The sequence below is a fragment of the Pteronotus mesoamericanus genome, unplaced genomic scaffold (genome assembly GCF_021234165.1).
Source record: "Pteronotus mesoamericanus isolate MK-2021 breed Mesoamerican mustached bat unplaced genomic scaffold, CSHL_Meso_final contig_116, whole genome shotgun sequence".
NCBI lineage: Eukaryota > Metazoa > Chordata > Mammalia > Chiroptera > Mormoopidae > Pteronotus > Pteronotus mesoamericanus.
This window is the reverse complement of record NW_026555027.1, coordinates 42,812,277-42,828,484: the sequence shown is the minus strand read 5'-3', so window position 1 is coordinate 42,828,484 and position 16,208 is coordinate 42,812,277. Positions and strand designations below refer to the sequence as shown.

At 34.0% G+C, this 16,208-nt stretch overlaps 1 protein-coding gene across 3 annotated transcripts in view; it reads right to left on the bottom strand.

The window, feature by feature from the left end:
* ATP11B (ATPase phospholipid transporting 11B (putative)) overlaps positions 1-16,208 on the bottom strand; it is a 104,248-nt gene that overhangs the window by 37,542 nt on the left and 50,498 nt on the right. For all 3 annotated transcript variants that reach the window (XM_054581029.1, XM_054581021.1, XM_054581039.1), the window contains exons 11-18: positions 13,715-13,865; positions 12,349-12,546; positions 6,553-6,795; positions 5,826-6,001; positions 5,329-5,397; positions 4,028-4,101; positions 3,847-3,950; positions 1,553-1,734 (exon numbers count right to left, since the gene is read on the bottom strand). In XM_054581029.1, the coding sequence (XP_054437004.1) occupies positions 1,553-1,734; positions 3,847-3,950; positions 4,028-4,101; positions 5,329-5,397; positions 5,826-6,001; positions 6,553-6,795; positions 12,349-12,546; positions 13,715-13,865 (1,197 nt within the window). The remainder of the gene's footprint in view (positions 1-1,552; positions 1,735-3,846; positions 3,951-4,027; positions 4,102-5,328; positions 5,398-5,825; positions 6,002-6,552; positions 6,796-12,348; positions 12,547-13,714; positions 13,866-16,208) is intronic.

The window sequence follows — 16,208 nt, the reverse complement described above, 5'->3', positions numbered from 1 at the left end:
TTTTTGGTAAGGAAATCTCTCATATCAGCAGTTCAAAAATTAGACTGAACACCTATAGATCTAAGAGGTAGAGAAAAATACAACAGAATTAATTTGTAGAATTCAATTTAATTCAAGAAACTAAAACACACATTGATACTGATGCTGGGAACAAAGAGAATAAATGGACCTCAAGGAGTTCACAGGCTGATGGAGAAGAAAATCTTTAAACAAGTAATTATATCATATCGCCAGAAGGACAACATTGATCTACAAAATACAGAGACTTCACAATCAGCTTTTTAAGAAAATAGACATACAAGTCCAGGAAGCTCAGAGAGTCCAAAATAAGTTGGATCCAAAGAGAAACACACCAAAGCACATCATAGTTACATTACCCAAGATTAAAAATAAGGAATCTTAAACGTAGCAAGAGAAAAGAAGAGAGTTACCTACAAAGATAGTCCCATAAGACTATCAGCTGATTTCTCAAAAGAAACCTTGCAGTCAAGAAGGGGCTGGCAAGAAGTATTCAAAGTCATGAAAGGCAAGGACCTACATCCAAGATTACTCTATCCAGAAAGCTATCATTTAGAATGGAAGAGCAGATAAAGTGCTTCCCAGATAAGGTAAAGCTAACCGAGTTCATCATCACCAAGTGCTATTCTATGGAATATTAAAGGGACTTATCTAAGAAAAAGATCAAAACTATGGACAGTATAAGAACTACAAACTCAACTATCAACAACTGAACATAAAAAAACAAAAACAACTAGAACAGGAATAGAATCACAAAAATTGAGATCACGTGGAGGGTTATCAACGGTTGGGGGGTGGACATGGAGTGAGGGAAAAGGTACAGGGAATAAGAAGCATAACTGGTAGATACAAAATAGACAGGAGGAGGTTAAGAATAGCAGAGGAAATGGAGAAGCCAAAGAACTTGTATATACAACCCATGGACATGAACTGGGGTCGGGGGGCATGTCAGAAGGAATGGGGGTACAAGGTGGAGGGGGATAAAGGGGAGAAAAAAATGGGACAACTGTAATAGCATAATCAATAAAATATACTTTAAAAAAAATCCTGTTAGAAGTTAGGAAAGGTCTTACTGGAGTAGGGTAACATCTGAAATGTACTTTATAAATAAGTATTAAAAAATGGGTAGCCTTGCCAAGGAACAAAGCCATAAAATAGAATAGTTTCAACTATAGCTGTTGTTCACAGAACTACAGAGACTTTGGTATTACTGAAGTATAAAGCGGAAGGATTCAGTGGTGGGAGGCGAGGCTTGAGAATTAAGCAGGTGCTTAAAGTTTTTGTAAGGCACACATTGAGGAGTATCCTAAAATTTAGGTCTATAGACAAAAGTATACATCTTTCATCTATTTCAAAGACTTAGCAAGAAGAAAAATTATACATATTAACTGGGAGAAAACGCTTTAACTCTATTTTGATTTTAAATATATTAAGTTATTATATCATGTTAAGTGAAATTTATGTCATAAATCAGAAATGGCTAATAAAATTCTTATGAGAGAAAAATGATATTGCCTATTTATCTGATACTTACCTGTCTTCTACTGCTGTAGCTCCAAGTAATATCAGGTCTTTCTCTATGAACTGGAAGACATTTGCCAACTTCTCTTCCCGTTGCTGCAAGGCAGTCCTGGCTTCAAAGAGGCGTCTATCTATTACCTCATACTCTCTAGATGGCAACTGTCTATAGGCCATGCACAGAGTTCTTAGCCCTTTCTAAAAACAGAAAAATTAAAGACAAAAATTGTACAAAAATAACTAATGAGGAATCATGAAATCACTGAAATAAAACTGAGGACCTCATTACCAAAAATCAATTACAAATAATTTAAAAAGTACTATCATTTAGTGATAGAAAGTAAGTGTCACAAAGACTTAGTGATTTGAGTTATGGAACACATATTATCATAACTCTTTCAATTCCTGATGAGTTCTTAAAAAGTTCTCAGAACAATTAAGGTCACTGAATTGTGGAATAGTAGAGAACAGACAGGATCACAAGATTATCTTATCTGTGGTTATTAAACCTGTAAAGCCAAGGAGTTCCATAATGGTACCTTCACAACTGTCAAGAGAAGCAGCAGCCCCAGGTTCTACTTTCCTGTTTTAACCATTACAAATCTACTCTACCTACTTCAAAGGAATTTTTTTAAGGGAACCATAATTTCCTGAGGGTTTATGGTATGACATATTTGCAATTCAAATAAAGAAGTATTTAAGGTAGCCATTCTCAAACAATACTTTCTAGAGCCACTGAATGATTAAAAATTGTATCATTACATCTTCACTGGTGAACTGGAATTACGTAAAATTTAAAAACATGTATTTGATTTTCTGATACTACAGGGTCCAAATTTGTCTTATGGTGTTGATATTTGAAAGTTAGTATTGAAATCTAAAAGCTCATTTAAAAAAGTTTCTTTTCTTGCATGTATTTTCCTTAGAAAAACCCAAATTAAATGTTCTTGGAAAGGTAGATTTTTAAAGTACTATATAACACTATTTAGCAGATTTCTAAAAAGTGGCATTCCTTGATATACAAATGAACCACACCTATAAATTATGTAATTGTTTCTCTTAGATAACAGTTAAGGGACTACGGGACTTATTGATATATTAACTTAATTAGTTCATTCTACACCAAACATTTACTGGGTACATTTAGCTATGTGCCAGCACTGTTCTGAATACTGGTATGATACTAAGGTAGAACATGTCTTTGTTCTCATGGATGTTATAGTGTGGTCCCATCAATAATTAGGGAAACAGTAATGGGAAAAAAGAAACCATAGGTGGAGGAGGCAGTTGAACAGAGGTGAGTATACAGCATGCAGAAATAGAGATCATGAAGTCTTAAGACTGAGAGGGCTGCTTAATAATTTTCCTGTTCACGTATTTGTGCACTTTGTTTCTGAAAGATTCTTCTACACTTTCATTGAGAGATATAATTCATATACCATAAAATTCTTCCTTTAAAGAGTATTTCAGTAGTTTTCAGTGAATTCAAAGAGCTGTGTAATTATTTTTAATAATTCCAGAACATTTTCATCACAGCCAAAAGAATCCCATATCCATTAGCAGACACTACCCTTTCCCAGCTTCCTCCAGACCTTGGCAACCACTATGAATTTGCTTATTTCCACATGACTGGCCTCTGTGGACTTTTGTGATTAGCTTCTTTCACCCAGTGTAATCTTTTCAAGGTTCATTCACGTTATAGGCTATATCGGTCCTTCATTTTTTCAATGGCCAAATAACACTCCATTATATGGCCATGGCACATTGTTTAATCCATTCATCAGATGATGGACATTTGGGTGCTTCCAGTGTTTGGCTATTGGAGTAATGCTGCTGAGAGGAGCATTTTGTGTACAAATTTTTGTGTAGATGTATGTTGTCGATTCTCTCAGGTGTACACCTAGGAGTGGAATTGCTGGGTCATATATTATACTCCATGTTCTATGAGAAACTGCCAAACCATTTTCTGAAGTGGCATTTATATTCCCACCGTCAATGTATGAGGGTTCCAGGATCTCCACATCCTTGTGATTCCCTTGTATTCTTTTAGTAACTCTCCTCCCTTTTTTACATAATTTGAGTGGTCCTTGTAGCTACAAGTCCCCTGACTATAAAAGCTTCAAAGAGAAGACAAATCTTGACAGGTGAAAGTTAATTTTTAACCAAGTAATATGGAGCCAACACATAATTCTATGATTTTTGATAAATTAGTACAAAAAGAAAACTCCAAATCTCTCAAAAATATATTCACACATACGTATGTATTTATGTATCTTTCAGAGTTTTTAAATCACAGAAATTTGCACTCACCAAAGCAAATTCATCTACATGAATTCTGGTTTTTTCTATTTCTCCACCTATACAGTTAGGGAGAATTGATGATTCAGCTCCTTTAGCAAATAAAAACTTCTCACCTAAAAAGAAAAATGAATTATCAAGCTCTTAATTTTTATTAGATATATAAAAATTCACAGAAGTTTAGGCTGGTTACCTGAAGGTGCCTGAACAATTACACTCATTCTTCTACGATCTGAATCAAATTCCAAAATATGAAGCAGTTTGTACCTAATGAAAAAAAAAAGGCAAGACAAAACTTTACTTTTTTGAATAATATTAGGTAAATATTTAGAAAGAATCCCTATAAGATAAAAAAGATTAATTTAGAACAAGAAATTAACCTCAACTACATTTTCAGGATGACTGGTTATAGAAATACAAGTAATATTTATTGAGTACTTACCAAATACCCTGTAACTTTACCTGTGTCCTTTAATACCCATGAGAACCAAAGGAGATTGGTCTCATCTCTTTACAAATGAGGGCTATTAAACTCAGAAAGATTAAGTGATTTGCCTAAAGTCAAATAAACTTGTGAGTAGCAGAGCAAGGACTGAAATCTCGATATGCCCATGTCTTTCTCACCAAATAGGTGACTGATCCTCAACCCTTCTTCTGCTCACACACACCTGAGAAATGCAACACACTCATATGAGTAACGGAGGTTCCTGATAGAAGTGATTCTGAACCTGGGACAGAACAGATGTGTATAGGTGGGGGAACAAATTTCTCTCTAAGGAGCTGTAAAGAATGTGTGGATGGGTCAGGTGTGGATTGAAAAATATTCTGGATGAATTTATACAATGATGTACTATGTGATGCTGAAAAATACCGACTGGAATAATAGTTTATAAGTAGATAGAATGAGCCAGACAGACTCCCACATGAAAATAGCCAAAGAGTAAGCTCTATTTAGTTTTATAAAAGCATAGTCTGAAAATGTAGAGTTGGAGTTGAGATAACTGAAATGAATAAAACCATGAAAGATCCAAATGTAGGAAGAATGGTCTAATTAATTGTACAGTGGACACAAGATAGCTTTTTCCTTAATCATAGAAAATGAAAGAAAGTTTTTCTTCATTAGTAAGAAACTTAGGAAATTCATTACCCCAGGAGGGTGTAAAAATAAACATATAAATAAATTCAAGAACCATTATACTAAAATACTACTGTTAAGCTATTGTTATCAATGTGATGAGATACAATGTAATAGTAACACTGTTTTAGTGCAGGGTCAGTAAACTTTTTCTGTAAAAGGCCAGATAGTATTTTAGGTCCTTCATGACATATGATTTCTTTTTTTCTTTTTCTAACAACCCCTTATAAATGTAATAGTTTGTGCACTGTACAAAAACAGGCTGTAGGCCAGATATGGCCTGTGGGTCACAATTTACCTAAATCTGTTCTATACTAAATGCTCGACATACAGAATATTGCAAGATAGAAAAAAATTACCGTTCCAATTTTCCAAGTGTTTTAACTTCCATTGTTTCTTCAGAACTGCCAATAAATACAATGCCCAGTCTAGGGGTTAAAAGGAGGAAAAATATAAAAATTTAAGGAATGATATTTCATATTTCATAATACATCACCATAACGTAGCTTGAATAAAAATATTTAACACATAAGTTTAAGATGTATTTTAAAATATTTCATTTGAATATGGCATTATTTTTAAGAACCTGAAGGATCAGAGAGGGTCCAAAATAATACATACAAACATATATTCTCACAATTTATATTATTCATATTGAATAACCAGATTTTCAGAAATCACTTCAAAACATGACTCTTGCAAGCTTAACAAAATAACACATTTTAAATTCTCATTAAAAATTTAAAATACAATCTACCTTTATGTGTTTATGAATTTTGTCTGACAATATTCTAGTATTTTCACATTTTTATTTAAAAGATGTGTTTCTGATGATTTCGATATCAGACTAAACTACCTTGCAGCAGCTTCCACGAGAGCCTTTTCATCCGGTGAAGATGCATAGTATTCCAACTGGGAGGGTGCAAGGTTGGACTGCCAGGGACCGTCACCAATGCCATCCGTCTGAACATTACTGATTTGTACAGTATGACAGAGACTGACTGCTTTAAAGAAGAGATCGTGTTCTTTAATCTGCAGAAACATAATTAACACTCACACTATAAATACTATTCCCAAATAACATTTAGGAAATCAGAAAGAGAATTCTAAAAAATATAAATAAATACAGTTAATAATTTGGTAACCTAAGATCTAAAATAACAATGTTACAAACTTGAACTGCCTAAGTAACAGCTCACTGCATCCGCTTTAAAGAGTAAAATGTCACATTTGCTTATGACCCTTCAACTTTTTAGGAGGCGTAACCAAGTTGTAAGTTAAAGATGAAACTTCTTTTGTTGAAGAAGTGAGGTCTCAGAAAGTATTAAATAAATATAAACTCTATTCCCCAGCAAAGTCTTCTTTACTTCAAGGCAATAAGGACTTTCCTTAACTTAGTTCCATTTAAATACCAAGAGAACTAATGCAAACACACATTATGTGACAAGTTAAACTGGGTTATGACTATAAATTCTCAGTATTAAATCAATGTAAATACACTGCAAATACGTATTTCTTGCCCCACTAATACAAAGAGAACTCTTGCAAATGAAACTCCTATTTATTAATTTAAAATTGCTTACTAGTTCAGTTTCACTTTCAGGACTGGTTCTAAAAGAAGAACTGGATGTAAGATGGGATAAGTTGTTAAGATGGGATAAACTACTAAGGTAACTTAAGCTTCCTTCTGCAGATTCTGGTGTTGGTCCTTCAGATACAAGTCTACCATTAATTTCTTGGTATTTTATGCCATTAATTGAACATTCCCGAAACTGCATCTCATTTTCTGTCAGTGTGCCAGTTTTATCCGTAAACACATACTCCACCTAGAGAGAGAAAACAAAAGAAAACAAATCTTTGTGTTCATAGTCCTATGTTAAACAAAAACAGTTGGCCTCTATCTCAAGTCTACCTATTAAAATCGATATGCTGATGCTGATTCTTTTAATCTAAGCACAATGAAATAATTAAAGATGCCATGGAAACAAAGCAGGATAACAGAAAATATTTAAAGATATATACATTTTGAAGTTTGTGGCGTCTTTAGAGATGACTGACAACGTGGTAGTATTATTTCTTTGCTACTTCCTGAGTAAGATATTTTAAAAAGATTTTATTTATTTTTAGAGAGAAGGGAAGGGAGGGAGAAAGGGAGAAAAAAGTAGATGGGTTGCCTCTTGCACACCCCCAACTGGGGACCTGGCCCACAACCTGGGCATGTGCCCTGACTGGGAACTGAACCAGCAACCTTATGGTTTGCAGGCTTGTGCTCAATCCAGTGAGCCACAGCAGCCAGGGCTGGGCAAGGTGTTTTCCAAGAGGACTCAAGAATGCTTTGTGAACAAGGATGGAAGGGACGCTTAATTAACTTAGAATGTGAAAAGTATCTGGTCCAGGAGAAATGGTACAGAGCTGGAAACAGGAACAGAAAATGATAGCAATACAAAAAGTCAGAGGTGGAAGTTGTCTAAAACAGAGGAAATTCAAACTGAGGACAGGAAACAAACGCAGTAAAAGAAATGTTTAAAAACATGTTTTTTATAAAGTTAAGCATGTGGAATTTATCCTTGGAATGCAAATTGATTCAATATAAAATTCAATGAAACCCATGATAATAATATGGCACTTGTCCTTTATTCTAGTTTCAAAATTACCTCGATAAATGTAGAAAAGCATTTGACAAAAGCCAATAACCCTTCATGATAAAAATAAAAACAAAAATCACTCAACAAATTAATAGAAGGGTACTTCCTCAACCTGATAAAATATATCTACAAATACCCATAGGTGGCAAAACACTTAATGGAGAATGACTGCATGCTTTCCTTCCAAGTTCAGAAATCAGACAAAGATGTTTGCTCTTGCCATTTTTATTCAACACTGTACTGACGGTTCTAGCCAGGATAGTTAGGTAAGAAAAAAGGAATAAATATTTTCTTGGAAAAGAAGAGGTAAAACTATCTCCATCTGCAGAAAACACGACCTTGTATTTTATGTTCCTGTTCCTATACAGATTATGGAATCCACTAAAAAACTGCTAGAAGTAATAAATGAGTTCAGCAAAATTGCAGAATAAAAAGATCACCATATACCAAGGGAGGCAGAATTAAAGTTGGAACAAAAGTGTTTTGATCAAGACATAAAGATACATGAAAAACTATACTTCAAAGTTCATAGTTTTGGAAATAGTGAAGATAAATATAATAGTTGAGACACAGGAGTTCTGCTATGTAAACTAATAATAAAAAAAGCCAACAACTGGCCCTGGCTGGGTGGCTCAGTTGGTTGGAGAATCATCCCGTACACCAAAAGGCTGCCAGTTTGGTTAGGCTGTACACGGGAGGCAACCAATCGATGTTTCTCTCCTTCTTCCTTCCTCTCGCTGTAAATTCAATGAACATATCCTTGGGTAAGGATTAAAAAAAAAAGCCAGTAACTGTACAACACTATTTCCCAAGCATTGCTAAGTGTTCTAACTCCTCTCAACAACTCCATGAGGTTAAGTATTATTATTTATGTTTTAGAGAAGAGAAATCTAAGCAAGAGTAAGGTAAAGTAACCTTCCCCACCATGTAACTAGCAAATGGTGAAACTGGAAATAAAAGATAACATACTTTATCTTTGCTATGTGATATTAAAAGGTGGCCAGTATCATAGCAAACTTTGAATTGTTACTTAAAGATGGATATTAAGAGATGTCACTTACTTACACAAGTTAACAAAAAAACTTAGATTAGGAGGAATGAATATGAGATACTAAACAAATAAAACTCCGAAGGTGATTAGAATAGAGAAACCTATCAGTCATAGAGGATTCTCTAGAATTAAAATTATAGTAGAAATAAAATAAATTTATTTTGATTAAAGAATATATAAAATCAAGTGTTTCATCTTTTAACTTTGGTGGTAAAGAGGTCACTATACACCTTCATTAAGAATAATTTCTTAGGGAGGAAATGAAAGGGCATAGAAGAGTAAAATAGACCTCATAATAATAAAATTGAATAGGAATTGAAGCAATAAACATATATGAAATACTTGCAGGCTTAAATGTAAAAGGAGAGGCTGAGATAATTAAAGAAAATTAATCATCACTTACAGTTTCTTAAAGAGAAAGCAGATGCGGGTATGCATACGTAGTGTGAGGTTCCAGAAAAACAATATTCTACCATGAAGGAAAGAGGAGGAGGAGAAAATTGAGATAGAAAGGTCAAAGAATAAAGTGCGTTCAGAGAAGCAGTAAAAGACAGGCTGTGTGTTTAGGTCTTGAATGTGTGATACATAATTAAAGACATGACATGAATTAATATTCAGCATAAATTATTAAAGCCTCCTAAATGCTACTAAAAAAATGGATCAACTTCTGGTTAAAAATGGCCCATTAAACAAATGTAATCATCTCTGTCCCTCTTAAAACTTCACCAAAATAAGAATAAAGGACTTAAAAAAAAACAAACCCAAAATAATGGTAGGAAAGACAACATGGAAAAGGAGACGACAAGTTTAGAAGATGGAAAGATGAATGAGTGGTGACTTAGCAGCACTTAGAATATGAGACCTACCCAAAGGGGGAAAGCCTTTCCCAGAAACTCTCAGGAAGTAGATATACCAGCTACCACTGAATGTGGGAGCACAGGATGGGGCTGAAAATGGAAGTATCAGGTACAGTTTGAACTCTGAAATTCCTTCATAATTTGCAAACTGCAAACTGCCTCTCATCTATCAGAGCCACAGCTGTAAGGTTTAATTCCCTAAGGAGGCTGAACCAGAGAGAATCTGAACTCTGGGAAGCTGAAAAAGGCACGAGGAAGCTGAAAACGGGTGAGGGAGTCTGCTAAAAGCAGGAAGATTTCTACCGGCTGGCTCCAACAATCACAAGCAGCAGAAATGCTACCTGCAGTAATTTTCTCTGAGGAAACTGAGGAAAGAGCAATACTGGTATTTCGGGATACCTCCCAAAACAGCTGGGCTGCCAGGCTTTTCAAGGGAAAACTTTTTATACTTGTAAAGAAAACCAAAGACTGTCATTGAGGATCACCTCTTAAATAAAACATAGAGCCTAAAACAAATTACAATCAGTTCTGCTATAACACTGACTTGAAAACATAAATTACAATGAGATTTATATATAAGAAAACAATTTGAGCATAACATGAACTTTGTACTTGCTTATGCATGATTTCATCTGTGAGAAAACTAGGTGAATGCAGAAAACTTCTGCATCCAAGCAGAGTAGGAACATACATACATGAAATGAAAAAAATCTCGAACTGTTACCATCTACCTCAGGTCATCATGTTATAAGCCACATGCACCCACATGTGGTATTACTACTTTGCTTCTATTTTCAGAAAAGCTTCCTTCCAATACTTCACAATAATACACAGTCTGAAATACTTCTGGTGGCCACTTTCACAAGTGACTGTCAGGTCTTTTTCAAGATAAAGCCCCATATTTTTACTGTAGTATTTATGTACTGCTTAACAATTTAGCAATTGGTGTTATTAGGTTCCTATCTTTGTATTTTAAGCATGTTACAAAATATTTGTAGTACCCCTAAATCCCATTTTCTCTTAAGCCTTGTGGTTTTTACTACGCACTTTGCCTAGCACGACGACTTTCAGGAATGCATGTGTCATACTACAGCATGACTGACTCTACTGAAAACAAGAATCAGGAGCAAAGTGAAAACGTGGGGAGCACAAGGTTTTAAATAAATTGTCATGAATATCCTCAGAACGCTAAAATAATAGGTTATATTCAAGAAACAGGAGTAAGATGCAATTAAAATAATACCAATCAGATAGATATACTGAAATATGAGGAATTAAAAATCTGTAACAAAAATATACCAAAAGACAGGTGGAAAAGGAGAGTTAATGAATTCTCCCAGACAAGCTATAAAAATAGCTGAAAATTGAAAGTCAGAATTAGAGAATCAGAAAATAAGACCAGCCACACTGAAAGAAAAAGAAACCAATAGAGACAAGAGGGAAGGAGGAAGGGGGGGCGGGAGAAAAGGAAGGGAAGGGGCAAGTCAAGGAACATATAGCAAGGACTCATGGACAAAGCCAAAGTGGGGAAGGACTGAGGGAGGGAGAAGGGGGAATGTGAGCAGGGGAAAGTGGAAGGGGGAAGGCAGAGACAAATGTATTTGGAAAAATAATTAAAAAAAAAAAAAAAAAAAAAACCAAGCCAAAAAAAGAATTAGAGAATCAAGATAAATGATCTGTCAAATAATTTTTTTAAAAAACCCAAAAAGAAATGTTATCAAAGAAATAATACAAGAAAAATTACCAGCTTTGAAGAACATGTGTTTCTAGAAAAGGCTCAGAGTTCATTGCACAATAAAAAGAGCCAAAAAATTAAAAAATAAAAAAACCCTCACCAAAGTGCGTGCACACACACATACACATACTCAACAACAACAAAAACATCACACTAAGGTTCATCATAAAATTTCAGAATTATCTCATAAAGAAAGATCGTGAACATTTTCAGAGATAAAAAAACAGATCACACATAAAAAACTGGGACTCAGAATGGCACTATATTTCTCAACATTGGAAGCTAGAAAATGAAAAAATATTTTTGAAATTTTGAGGGAAAATAACTTTCCACCTGAAATACATTACCCAGCTAAATAATTAATCCAGTATGGAAAGGGAACAAAGAAATTTCAGAAATGCAAAGTCTCTAAATATCTTCCTACAATAGGGCCAGAAAGAAATCCAAATTGAAACAAAGATAAAAGCTTCTAAAAAGCTGCCACCAAAAACAGAAAAGAGAGAGAGAATCCTAGATTACCTACTGTGTCTGAATATGTAGAGAAAGGTTTCACGCAGTCATCAAAGAAATATTTGTAATATATTAAAATTAAGTAAATGAAAAAACAGAGCAATTAGCTCTAGGGAAAACAAACTACATATGAAATAAAATGTAATTATAGCATTACAGAGCACACACAAAGAACCAGAAATTAGGGAGCAACACTAAAACAGTCAAAATAATGCCAATAAGTGAGTATTTATTAAATCCCAAATTGTGATATAACAATACTGAGGGGTCTGTGGGGAGGCAAAATGGGTACGTGTCAGAGTATGTGTGTGAAAGGAGTAGTGCAAGAGTTTTGTCTTTAAGTTGCATAGTAAATAATACCTAAAATGTAAAAATCTAGAAAGAATACTATATAGAAATAGGGTACTAGATAAAGGAAGAAAGAGCTTTAAATAAAAATGGTAAACAAAATTAGGTGTGGAGCAAAGTAGGGCTGTTTTTTGGTGTAAGCCTTGTAGTATCTTCTTTTTTTACTAGTTTTTTATACATGTAGTTTTGATAAAAATAACAAATCAGAAAAACAAATTAAAAGGATCATTTACCTGTCCAAGCTCTTCATTCAGATCAGAGGTATTGACTTGAGCTTTCTGATCTGATTCTTCATGATAGAGATCAAGATCCCAGCCAATAAAAAATGATCCAAGAAATTTCTGCATTTCTACTGTCACATATAATGAAATTGGAATGATGAAATTGTAGAGTACCAAAAAGGCAAGGAAGTCTGAAATAAATCTCAGAATCTAGAGGAAAAACATGATCATTTGGTAAGTGAAAATATGAGAGTATCTTCATCTAATTATCAGAAAGTTGCATGTCTAAACAAACCATTAACTCTTTTGAAGCAGAATAGTCTCATGAATTAAAACTTATTTACTGAATGTTTTAACACATTTCCTTGGTAGAGCTCATAAGACTCTTGTACAAAGTCAAAGGAAAAAAAGGTTAAACTCAAACTACTATTTCTTACTTTGCAGCTGCCAAAAAGCCTGGTGTGACTGAAGCTGCTTTTGGCAAATTTTTCATTATCATCTCTGGAATATGCTTATCATTCTATTTCTACTCTTCAAAATTACGCATAACTAAAAATTGACAGTAATTTTAAAAAATTATAAAATAATTGCCAGGCTAGAATCGCTAGAATTTGAAACTCTTAAAATTTCAGATTATACAGGAATAGCCTACTTCAATGGCACAGCAGCACCAAATTTTAACATGTCTTCTGTGAAAGGAACTGGTAATATGTTCCCATGATTATCTGCTTTGTGGTCTCCTGAGACCCAAATTTGTATTTCCATATTTATATTTTAACTGAAAGTGAAATCTGAAGAACAACTAGTTACCAAAATTACAGGTTAAATTCTCTTGGTAGTCCATATTTAATCAGTTTAAAACTCTGTATGACAACATCTGTGTTACTACTGCATGCCATCAATAGACTGACAGTAAGATTCCTTGAATTATTCTGACAAAAATTGAGAATAAATCAACTTCCTCTTTATTTCACTTATAGTATACAGAAATAAAAAACTAAATTTGTAGTATTCAAGTGGAATGCCAATACAGACAATTGAAATTTTTGTAATTTCTTGTAACTATTCAAGTCATGCCACAGAAAATATAATTGTTTACATCCTAAAATGCAAAAAGCATGTTAGTACAAACAGGCTGGTACTCTTCTTCCGCAATTTCCTTCCCCCCCCCACTTGTGTTCTTTTTTATTTTTATTTACAGTTTACTTTCAATATTTTTTTGTGTTGATTTCAGATGTGCAATGTTCTGTTGTCATCCTTCAGTATTAATGGTTTTAGGAAGAGCATAGTGGGCACTCCTATCAGAAGTCACTAACAAAGAATTAATTTGCTAAACAATAGTTTCCTTTACAGTAGAGTGAAGAACACCATAAAATACCTTACTACTGTTTCTTTGATGTTCTGTCTTTTGGTTATACCAAGGTTCATCCCATTTTTCTTCAGCTTGCCATGTGTATTTCAAGATAGTACTGATGATGGCTTCAGAAATAAGGATTATTAGATAAATTATCAAAAATGTATTCATTGACCTGAAATGAGAACAAGAGAACATAAAACATATTAGTTACATGTTACTATATATGGCTTGGAAAGTAATATTGATATTAAATAAGATATTAAAATATATATTACAGCAGCTATTTAAAGGACAGTCTTTTGTTTTTAAGAAATGACCATTCAACAGGATCTATTACTAGCAATAAAATAACCAATACATAAGATTATAAGCCTATTTATTATAGTTATGTTACTGTTCAAAATGCTAATAGTAACTGACAGTTTTGACCAATTATTTTTTGTATAATTATTCTAAGACTGTTTGCATTTTCAGGACTTATATAATTTTAAGTATAAACATAACTAACATTTATGTAGCATTAAGACTTATAAAACTTTTGTCATGTCCACTAATTTGTCTGATTTTTATTAAAACTGAGAGGAAGAGATTACATCCTTCTCAATGAAGACCAAAGCCCAAAAATCATTCTGTAAACTTCCCCCAAATCACACGGGTCAGGAACTGACTGTAGAATCCTCCTTCTTTTCATTGGGCTAGCTTAATATTACAATTTTTCACTAGGCAACATTAATATTAGGTCTTTGTTTCTTTCATCAGCATTTTATAATTTTCAGCGTTCAGACCCTGTATTTTGTTAGATGTACATCTAGGTATTTCTCTTTGGGGGAATGATTACAGAAAGTATTGTTTTTAATATCAGTTTCTGTCACTGGTGTTTCTTTTCTCATATATATATATATATATATATATATATATATTTAGTGCTGTGACAATTTTTTTTTATTCCTCGCCTGAGGACACACTTATTGGCTTTAGAGAGAGACGAAGGGAGGGAGAGAGAGAAGAGAAGCAATTGGAGGTTGCCTTTTGTACTCATATGCACCCCAACCAGGGACACACAACTCACGCCTGTGCCCTAACCGGGAGCTGAACTGAGACTTTTTAAGGGACGACACTTCAACTGAGCCACACCAGCCAGGACTGCGACAGTTAATTTTATGCACCAACTTGACTGGGATAAGGGAAGCCAATATAGAACATATTTATTCTATCTGATAAAACACTATTTATGAGTGTGTCTGCAAGGGTGTTTCTAGAAGAGATTCATATTTGATTCAGTAGACTTAAAGTGTTACATCCTCACCAAGGTAGGCGGGCATCATCCAATCCACTGAGGAACCAAATGGAACAAAAAAGTGAAGGTAGAGCAAATAGTCTGTTTTAGCTGGGCCATCAGAATTCCTGGTTCTCAGGGCTGTGGACTCCAGGTTATACTTGGCCCCGTGGTTCTCTGGCCTTTGACTCACACTGAATGATATCATCGGCTTTCCTTGGTTCTCCAGCTTGCAGATGGCAGGTTGTTGGCTACACAACCCTGTGAGCCAATTCCTGTAATAATCTCCTCCTATTTATAACCTGCTGGTTCTGTTTTACTTTAGCTGCATTCTACAAAATTTAACACATTGTATTTTCATTGACTTCTAGATATTTTTAACCATTTTCTTTGAGATTTCCTCTTTGACACATAGATTATTTAGAAGAGATACAGTTATTCCATATCCTTGCAAATACTTATAACTTTTAGTCTTTTTAATTTTCAACATTTCCAGTAAGTGTGTACTGGTATCTCTTTGTAGTTTTAGTTTATATATCTCATGATTAATGATGTTGAACATTTTTTATGTGCTTATTGGCCATTTGTATATTTTTTGTATAGTAACTGCTTCATCTTTTACCCATTATCTTTATTGGGCTGTTTTTCTTTTATTAATGGATTTATAGCAGTTTTTATGTATTATTATATAGTCTGGATACAAGTCCTTTATCAGACATGTTTTTTGAATACTGTCTCACAGTTTATAGCTTGCCTGTTTCTTTACTTAAAAGAATAGTCTGATGAGCAGAAGTTTTTAATTTCATGGAAGTTTATCATTTTCTTTAATGGCTATTGCTTTTTGTATCCTAAGAAACATTTACCTATCCCTAGGTTATAAATATATCTTCCTAAGTTTTCTTCTAAAGTTCTATAGTGTTAGCTTCTATGTTTAGATGATTCATCTTAAAAAACATTTTGGTGTACGCTATGAGGTAGTAGGTGAGGTTTATTATCCGCCCCCTGGCCCCCCACCATAGATATCCAGCTGTTGTTACATTATTTGTTGAAAAGATGATCATTTTCCTCACTGAATTTACTTGAGGCCTGGTTGAAAATCAACTGACCATATATGAATGGGACTATTTCTCAATTCACTATTTCACTCCATTGAACTATTTTTTTTGCTAATACTATACTACACACAGATCAGTGGAACAGAATTGAGAACCCATAAATAAAACCACATGTATATGGGCA